This window comes from Dromaius novaehollandiae, chromosome 1 (genome assembly GCF_036370855.1).
Source record: "Dromaius novaehollandiae isolate bDroNov1 chromosome 1, bDroNov1.hap1, whole genome shotgun sequence".
Taxonomy (NCBI): Eukaryota; Metazoa; Chordata; class Aves; order Casuariiformes; family Dromaiidae; genus Dromaius; species Dromaius novaehollandiae.
Genome location: NC_088098.1, coordinates 38,627,019 through 38,637,123, shown reverse-complemented (window position 1 = coordinate 38,637,123; position 10,105 = coordinate 38,627,019). Strand labels below are relative to the sequence as shown.

Genomic DNA, 10,105 nt, shown 5'->3' with positions numbered 1-10,105 from the left:
GAGCAGTGGTCACTGCCATCTAGCGGGATTGAGGAAGGATAACTAACCATCCATCAGCTAAATCGCCTTAAAATGCAGAAGGGACCCAACAGCAGCCCTCTTCCGGGGACCCTCGGGGATTCCTTTTTCCTCTTTTTCCCCCCTTTTACTCTTAGAGGAGAATGCAATAGCCTCATGTGTCATTTCCTTCAAGGGAGCCTGGGATGCAGCAGAGCCCCGTGTTTCGGGGCAGAGACTGCCCCATGCAGCCCTGGAGACACCCACAGTTCATCCGTAGCAGGCCTGCAAGCACTCGTACCCTGGCATCCCTGCTTTAAGGATGTGGACAGACAGACATTAAAATAAATTTCCTAAAAACACGCATCAAGTCAACAGCAAACTTGCAAGCGGAAGTGATTCTGCGGTCCTGTTCGCTCTGGGAGATGAGACTGGAGCAGAGCTGGGAAATGGAGCAAGCTAGAGGGAAGGGGGGAGCAAGCCAGGAAAGACTGGAGGACAGCGAAGGGAGTAGCAGCAGTGCAGGGAGTAAGAACAGGGCGACCCAGAGCTGCTGGGGTCCCTGAGCTCGCCCCGGGGCCTGACCAAAAACCAGTGAGATACTTGGTAAGCTCCTCGCAGCCATCGCTTCCTCACATGTCTTCTGTCTGCATAAAGCAAGTTGCTATTAGCATATTTTGTCTCAGATCTCACTGAGTATTCATGCACACATATTTAGTATTTTTTATATAGTCCAAGAGGGACACAATATAATACGAGACTTGACGCAATAGACTTGTATTTCTTAATACAGGAAGAATTACGATAGTTTTGTTTTGAAAGTAAAATTGTTCTGCTAGTTGGCTAAATTGACTAAAAAAGCCTTAATAGTGCGGAAAGCAAACACTGCTCATATAACTGAGGTGCTGTGGGCAGAGTAACCTCAGTCAGGTCTAGGGAGCAGAATTTTGCAGAAAAACTGAGGCTCCTAGTTACATTCAACAGTCAGGTTAGAAGGAAAGTTCTTTGGGGTTAAAACTGATTTTCGAATAACTATTTTATTTACATGCAGGTCAGATAGTAGGAAAATCTTTCTCATCATGATGATAGTTAAACACTGGAACAGACCACGCTGGCAAGTTAGGAAACACCCCACGGTGCAGGCTTTTATGAGTGACGCTGATGAACATTTGTCAAGGACGACTCAGGTAGGCTTCGTCCTTCCTCAGAGAAGCAGGTGTTCGCTTAATGGTCTTGTCCAGCTCTTCACTTCATTGATTTTAAATGGTCTCCATAAAAGAGGGTGAAGTACTTGCTTTTTTTTTCTTGCTTTCTTAGTGAAGAAAATGTCCAGTTACAGGTACAGGAAAGGGGACTTATGAGGATGCAGAGAATCAGCCAGAACATCTAAATTACATTATTCATTGAATAATTGGATCTCATCAGGAACACACATTTTCTTTAGTTATGAGCACTAAAGTGCTTCAAGTATTTATCAAAGTTCTTCAGTTCACATTTTGATGCTGGGTTTTTTTTTTCCTTTGTGTTGCATAATGCAATAGAAAAATCAAAGATGAAAAACGTGGATAAAAATATGTTTCACGTTAAAGAGGAGGAAGAAGACACTTGATATATGCCTCTCATCTTAATGGCAGTGTTAAATTTATTAAAGTCGGTGACTGTAATTTGAGTAGGTAGAGAATTTAGAAGGGGCTACAAAACTATGCTGGGAAATTGGGTGAGTGCTCTGGTAGCGTGACTACTCACCCAGTCTAGCCAGTTTAAGGTTAATTTTTCTGTTAGAAGTAGGAACCACTGTCACCAAGGTGCAGGCACACATTAGAATGAAGTAATTACAATGGAAAACTATGGGGGTTTTTGTGTTCACAAATAGCAAGTAAATCTGATGTGTGGCCTGAAATACCTGGCACCTGGCTGTTGACCATGGTGGAAATAGTGGAAAACAGCATTGCTTATCCCTGGGAAACAGAGTAGAACGCCTGTGCTGATTTGCATTGACTTTATTTTCACCTTCCTGCTCTTGGGGAAGGACAACCCGATAGGGAAACGTGTATTGCTCTGCATACAAATTGTAACGCCAAGGCTTTTGGAGGCTTAGCAGCCATCGCTCAGCTGCTTCAGCGAGTCCGCACCTCCTAAACGCATCCCCTTGAGCCTCACCCATATCCCCCAAGATTTAACTGTTGAGAGGAAAGTGCTGTGCGCACGCGGGTATGCATTTAAACCAAATAAAGGTGCAATTTTAGCAACACACAGCCGCCCTACCCAGCCGGAGCAGGCAGCACACGTGCCCGTGAGGTGAGGTCCGGCACATCAGTTTTGCACCAAGCGCGACACCGCGTCCCACAGGCGTCCCCGCACCCACTAACATTTTGCTGGTAGATAAAGCTTGGTTAGCCTTTATAATTAAATGTCAGAGACCAACCGGAGTGCTAATTAACTTAAGCGCGCTTGGCCACATTCCAGCCCAACGCCTGCCCACTGCCGCGATGTGGCTTGTCTCAATCACGTCTCCGAGAGTTGTGGGCTTTTCTTTTTTTAATTTTGTTAATGGAAAACGTTTGCCTACTGTTTTGACCTTCTAAAACACATGGATTTCACGGTCATTTTTCTCATTCATTTTTAGTGGCGTTTTCCAACGAACAATCTTCAAAATGAAGGTTGGTATTAATATATGGTTAATATATTTGGAGAGTGGGGGTGACACAGATTTCCATTTTACTTCCAGTCATCTATTCTTTTTTTTAAGAGTTCTTCATCAGTTTGCTGTGCATCTGCTGCCCGCAAACACAAAACTGGGGCGTCGCAGGGGTACCCCCGCTCCACTCCGTTTCCCCCCCAGGCCCTTCCTGGCCAGGGACGAGGACAACGCCTCGGCCCCACGTCCCTGGGCTGAAACAGCACACCAAAAGACCCTTTCTATCCGCTCCGCTGTGAGGACCCCCTCAGTTTTACAGCGAGGGGCCACGGGCGGTGGTGCGGGACAGATCCGCCACCGGCGCCAGGCCGCGGGCCGCCACCCGCGCCGCTGCCTCCGCGGCCCCACAGCGGGGCGCGGGCGAGACTACAGGTCCCGGCATGCAGCGCGCGGCCATGCACTGGGCACCGCAGATCCCGGCATGCAGCGCGCGGTCACGCACTGGGGACTACAGATCCCGGCATGCAGCGCGGCCCTCTTCCCAGCGGGGACCGCAGATCCCGGCATGCAGCGCGGCCACACACCGAGGACTACAGTTCCCGGCATGCAATGCACCCCACCGCCCTCTTCCGGCGGCGGGTGAAAGGTCCGATGCCAACTGGCATGGCGGCTCCGAGGGGAGCAGACGCAGTGGCGGTGGCGGCGGAGCAGCAGCAGCCGGTGGCGCCACCGAAGCGCTTTCACAAAAAGAAAGCGACGAAAGGTGGGGGCGGATGTGCGGGGCGGCAGCGGCCTGGCCGGAGGGCCGGGCGCGGCGGAGCCGGCGTGTGCTGGGCCCTCGCCGCGGGTCCCTGCGGTGGCCCCAGGGAGCCGCCACGGCAGATCTCGGAGCTCGGCAGCCGCTTTGTAAGGGTCCGGGGCAGCGCGTGAAAGCCGGGCGGCTTCCTGGGGCCTGCGTCGCTTGAGATGAGCTGGATGTAGTTATTCAGTGCGGGAAGTGGGCAGCGGTGGTTTTACTGTGGTGCCCCCCTCCTCAAAGCACTTTGATTGCTCGTCTGAAAGTGTTGTACCTGATTCTCGTATGATACCATGTCTGTCAGTTGTGGAACTCTTTTGAGTAACTCTCTTTAGAGCAATAATTTCTTCAAGGGCAGGACAAGTGGATAACTGGGTGTTGAATGAAGCTGGCTGAGTACCTGTTTTCTGCTAGTCTTCTGTAGTTAAACAGGGAGGAGGGAGATTAGTCACTAGTGAAAGACAAAAAGCAATTAAATATGTTGGGGTTTTTTTTGACAGTTGATGAATCTGAACTTCTCACAGTCCCAGATGGATGGAAAGAGCCGGCCTTTACAAGAGAAGATAATCCTAGAGGGCTTCTGGAAGAAAGCAGTTTTGCAACATTATTCCCGAAGTATAGAGAAGCATACCTGAAAGAATGCTGGCCGCTAGTCCAGAAAGCCTTGAGTGAACATGTATGAATAGTTGCTAATTATAATGTTATATTTTATTGTTTGGGACATACAGGTAGTACATAAGCTAGTAAAAATAGTGTGGGTCACTTTTGCATTATTGCATGTATTTATATTTATAATATGCTTACATTTGGAATTCATAGTGTTATTTTTCATTCCCATTGATATCAGTGGAAGTCTGTGTAGCCAGACCTACAATTCCTTATGATTGTTAAATTTTCAGTGAAGCTTGTTGCAGTAGCAAGAATCTAGTCATCCAGAAGCTGATAACTTTATTGCACTCAAATTGAAGGAGATGAGGGAGGTAATGTTTCAGGCCTTGTGATGTGTATATTCAGTCAGTTTTTCTTGAATTTTCTTAAGCTGGAAGTCATTTTAGGATTTCTTCAAAATGGATCTGCATTTAGTATATAGTGTTCTGTTTCCTAACTTCTTAATACTGAAGGGGTATTCTGAGATTCTTATTTAGAGATTAATTCACTATTTCTTTTCAAATATTGCAGTATGTGAGTGCAACACTGGATCTAATTGAAGGTAGCATGACTGTCACTACCACTAAGAAGACTTTTGATCCATATGCAATCATCAGGGCTAGAGATTTAATAAAACTTCTAGCAAGAAGTGTTCCATTTGAACAGGTCTGTACCATGTCATGGAAGTTTGTATCAGATTATCTATGTCAAAATACTTATACTAAGTTTTCAAAATGTGGGACTTGCCAGTAGAGTCAACTGAAGTGAGAAGACTGTTCTAGATAACACATCTGTATTCAGATGATATTCAGATCTGCTTCTTGTATCTTTAGGCAGTTCGTATCCTACAGGATGATGTTGCATGTGATATCATTAAAATAGGATCTCTAGTGAGAAACAGAGAAAGTTTTATAAAAAGAAGAGGACGACTTCTTGGGCCCAAAGGATCTACTCTGAAGGTATTTCCTATAGGTGTGGTGAGCATGAAATTCTTAGACCTGAATCTGTGTCAGATTTTTGGCTTATTTTTTTTTCTTGTGTTTATAGGCCCTGGAACTGTTAACAAACTGTTATATTATGGTGCAAGGCAACACTGTTTCAGCCCTTGGACCTTTCAGTGGGCTAAAGGAGGTAAGGAGAGACATGAGCATTTTGTGCAGCATACTTCTGTGCCCAGCTCTAGGGCAGACTTTAGAGGCAGAATCTGACAACCTGAGGAGGATCTTGTTGACTTTCAGTTATGTGTTAGTAAGCTACATTTACCTGAATGTCCATACTCTTTGCTGCTGACTTTCATTTAGTCTCTGACTTCTTTCTGCCTTGGAAGTAAAAGGATAATTTGTAGCATACTTTTTCTTTTTTTTTCTTTCTTGGCAAAGAAAGATATAGCAAAGTGGGGGGGATGCCTTCAGATGTTTCTAAATAATATCTGTGTCTTCCTCTATTTCTTCTGCTTTTGTTTCTGTTGCGTACAATGCAGAATTTGTGCGCCTTTTCAAATAAGAAGGCATAGGAGTGAAAATACTGCAGTGTTAATGATATGTAACCCGAGGGAACATCTAATGTTTTTTTTAGTAATGATATAGGTACAAAATGCTTGTGAAAAGCAAAAATTTCTCATGATTCTGTAAAATGTGCGGTAACAGAAAAGTGTTATTTGTAGTTGTGCTGAGTGTATTAAAAATATGACAACATAGTGATATTTCTGAATGAATGTGTCTTCAAGTTATCTATGCAAGCTAGCTTTTTCAAGCAATCTACAATTTTGGGGGGGTTGGGAAGGGCTGTTTTTAATTCTTTTCCAGGTTTCATTCTGAGGAATTTGGAAGCATGGTAGCGTATTTGGTATTTTAATTGATTGGAATTTGGTATACTTGCTATGTTTTTTTTTTTCTTTTATTAAATATAGGTTAGAAAAGTTGTTTTGGACACAATGAAGAATATACATCCCATATATAACATCAAAGTGAGTACAGCCCAGTGTGCTTCTTTGTTTCCAGGGAAGTACTATTTCTTATTGTAGAGCTATATATTAATAATTATATGTCTCTGTGTGGTAACTTATTTTTTAGAACTTCTAGATTATGCTTAAAAAAAAAAAACAACTTATTTTGATATCTTCCTTTTCACTAGGATGTATTGCCATCATATCATTAACAATATCTGAGAAAACACCAAAGGAAAAGTGTATATTAACCTTCTTCCCTTCATGATTGATTGCCTGATACATTCTCTTGTAAACTGAGGCAGCTCCTCCAGTGGATTTTGCCCCTGTCTTGAGACGTGTTTTATCTTTCTGGTTCAGCTGTTCATAATTAACCCCCCACTAATCTCTTACTGTAGTGAGAGATGGAAGGTTCAGATGATGCTGATTGAATGCTAATTTAGTAAAACTTACCGTTTGGAGCTCTTGTTTACTATTGTAATACTTTTTTCTTTTTTTTAATAACTTCTTTGTGACATTCTAAAACTACTGAAGACTTTGATGATCAAAAGGGAATTATCAAAAGATCCTGAACTGAGATCACAAAGTTGGGAAAGATTTTTGCCTAAGTTCAAGCGGAAGAACTTGAAAAAACGCAAGGAGCCAAAGAAGAAAAATGTTAAGAAGGAATACACACCATTCCCACCTCCACAGCCAGAAAGTCAGGTCAGTTGGAGGTTTGATTATACAGAAATATAAGATGATTTGGAATCTTGTTCTTGCTAACAACAAGCTGGAAGCCCTCTTCTGTTAAGTTCTGATTTTCTGATACTACACATTTGGCTGATAGTACATAATTATCTTAAGCTTCTCTTTACTTGTCTCGTGCAGATTGATAAGGAATTGGCAAGTGGTGAATACTTCTTGAAGGAAAACCAGAAGAAACGAAAGCGAGTAGAAGAGATAAAGGTAAAGTTGTTCTCGCTGTTCATTTAAAAAGTGTTTGACTGCTCTGACTTTCATTTCTGTCCCATTTGCCCTGCACTGCTGACACTTGGTCTTTTTATTGGTAACTTTAGGCAAAACAAGCGGATGCGATCAAGAAAAGACAAGAAGAAAGAAATAAAGCTTTTATCCCACCTAAGGAAAAGCCAGTTGTGAAAGCGAAGAAAGGTAACCTTTTATTTTTCCTTTTCTAAAACTTCCTGCAATTGATTCCTAAGCTAAGTGATTATGCAGAGATGTAGCTGCAGGAAGTAAGAAAGGTCATGCAAAGCAATCCTAGCAGTTAAATCCATCCCTGGAGTTTCCAAGGAGAATAGAAAGATTAAACAGGTCATAACTCTGTATCTATAAAATGACGGTTCACTGTGGAGCAGCTTCCTGGTGGAAATAAAGAGAAGGCCATCTGAATTAGTTCTTTTGATTACATCAATTCTGAGCTTTTGAGTTGTAGTGAAGCTGCATAGCTTTTTGCACTCAAATGCGTGCTTTTCATTTAAAGAAACCCAAAAGCAATACTACTTGAAAAGTTGTGCCACAAGTAAGTATCTGTATAAGATAGAATAATAGCTTTTCTTAAAGTTAGAAGTAAAATTCACACTGTATGCAGAGTAAGAACTTGTATTCCTCCTTAGATATTTCTTTAGTGCATAAAATTCAAGAAAAGCTTTCTGGATTCATTGATTACACTGCATATTTATTGCATTAGGTATACTACACACCTATTATTGTATATATACTTTTTTTGAAAAGCATCTGTGTTCTGAGGCACTGATTTATTATGCAACGCGTTTTTTGTGATGACAGTAAATTTTCACAATCCTGCTATTTAATATACTCAAATACTGTGCTCTTCCAGCTGCTGTATTTTGAACTTAAACAATTTAGTCTTCCAAGAATAAATTAAAATAATACTTTGAATTTAGAGAAGCACTGAGATCCAAAAGGGACAGCTGGTACCCGCTATTGGATGTAGGAGTTAATTGTGTGAGAGAAGAGAGTTGGATCCAAACCCATAACTCTTGCCTGAAAGGGAAAATACCACAACTAGACTAGCAGAATGTTATTCACATTACTCAGCATTAAACATCTAACTTAGGTACTTTGACACTCCCTGCAAAAAGTTTCATATAAAAAATAATCATGCAGGGTTGGATCAAAAGTCTATCTCCTTCCTGCCCCACTGATTCTGTTTTCAGCAGTAGGCAGTAATGGAGGCCAGGGAAAGAGTATAAGGATGGGACAGGTGTGGGGGGGAGCTCATCACCTTAATTAAATGCAGAAAGATAGAATGGCATGATTGCTTCTCCAAGTGTAAGAACTCAGTAATAAATTTCTTCTCTCTTTGTGAGACCCACCAAGACAACAGATATATCTCCAAGACAGAGACTGTGTTAATTTTGGTGGAATGTCTAAGGGGAGGGTGATAATAGTTTGTATATGTGCAGTGTATGGCACTCATGTTCAAATGCAGCTGTGTAAGTTTTTTTTTTTTTAACATTACTCTCTGAATTCTGCTCAAAGATGCTTGTGAAGAATGAGTTTCAATAAAAATTATTAGAATAGCTTGTAAAATCTTTAGTGAATATAGAGTAGAGTCTCAACTAATACTGCAGGACACAATGTACTGTCTATAGATATGGAGTCATCTTGCAGACTGCTATAACTTAGAAAAAGTAAAATTCATGTCCATTATTTTTGTTTTTTATTGTGTAGCCTCCACTGAGAAAAAAATTGATATTGAAGCCATCAAGGAAAAAGTAAAGAATGCAAAGAAGAAGAAATTAGGAGCACTTCCAGTGGAAGAAGTCAAACTAAAGATTGCAGCAGATGAAAAGAAAAAAAAGAAAAAGAAATAATTCATCACCCAAGATGCTCACTTTTCTCCTACGCTAACAAATGTTCTTATACTTGGGAGATTTGAGACTTAAAGTTTAACCACTTATTGATGTCATTATAATGTACACAAAGAAAGACAAGGTAGAGAGACTGTTCTCTTCTCATAAGCATGCTTAAATAATGGACCTAAAGCAGCTGTGTAAAATAGTCAAGGCTGATGAAGAAAACCTGCTCTGCCATATTGTTTGAGAAAGTAAGAGTATATTTTGATAATACTCATCTTTCTAAAGGGAGAGTTTCATAATACAACCATTTTAGGAGTTTGGCACAAACTGCTAAACATCAGGTTCTGAGAACTCAGTGGGAGTCCAAGGTATTTTTTTTTTTTTTGTGAAAGACTACTAAACTATAAGCAGCCTGAGTTATGGTGATAACTCTTGTAAAACAGGCAAGATTTATTATTATGTTATGCTTTTTTCTGTAAAAGGTAATTATTTTTTATGTATCTTGTCTTGGTGTTAATAAACTATTTTTAATACATTTGTTCTTAAATCCTTTAAATAGTCATCTACTGCAAAACCTGTATCTTGGTTTCCAGGAAATGATCTCTCAGCTTCAGGTGAGAATTAAACAACTATAATCTTAGCCTCCAGGGTAATGCTAACAAATGGCAGCTGATTAATGGTCTGTTAGAATGTGGTACAAAGCAGATGTCTTTCCATGTAGAATGTGCTGCAGGATAAACATAAATTGTTACCATTCTCTAGAGATATTTTTAATTTATTTTTGAATAGATTGGGTTATAAGAAGCTGGGTTACTCTATTTTACTTAGGCCCTTCTTTATAGGAAGTTCAGAGGTTTTTAGTTTGCTGGAATGTGGTGCGTGATGAAACAGAGTTCACAAGAATAGCAGATGTTGCTTAATGTCTCCAATTAAAGAAACAAGTGTCATAGAGCAACACCAAGTTCATGATTGTATCTGATTGTTTTTTGCCAGGTTTTGGAATTTCAATTGCCTGCACATGCAGTGAAAATGATTCTGCCAGAACACTGCACCTCTCTGCTTTTAGGTTGGTGACATTTTGTTTGAAATTAAAAAGTGAAAACAGAGGCACCTCCTCTTCTACACCTGCAAACAAGAATATAAAATAAATATTGCTGAATAGCCAGTGCATGTGCATTGAGAAGTAGCTAGAATAATTGTCCTTTATGGTGAGAAGCAACATATAGCCTTGGTGTGTCTTTTAGTTTTGTGATCGC

The 10,105-nt window shown here is 41.1% G+C and overlaps 1 protein-coding gene across 1 annotated transcript; it reads left to right on the top strand.

The window, feature by feature from the left end:
- Positions 1-3,240: 3,240 nt before the first annotated feature.
- KRR1 (KRR1 small subunit processome component homolog) lies at positions 3,241-9,384 on the top strand. Its single transcript, XM_026100418.2, has 10 exons — positions 3,241-3,398; positions 3,932-4,107; positions 4,611-4,745; positions 4,913-5,038; positions 5,127-5,210; positions 5,989-6,045; positions 6,559-6,729; positions 6,895-6,972; positions 7,083-7,176; positions 8,722-9,384. The coding sequence occupies exons 1-10, from the start codon at positions 3,245-3,247 to the stop codon at positions 8,862-8,864; spliced, it is 1,218 nt and encodes a 405-aa protein (XP_025956203.2). The 5' UTR covers positions 3,241-3,244; the 3' UTR covers positions 8,865-9,384.
- The last annotated feature ends 721 nt before the right edge of the window (positions 9,385-10,105 follow it).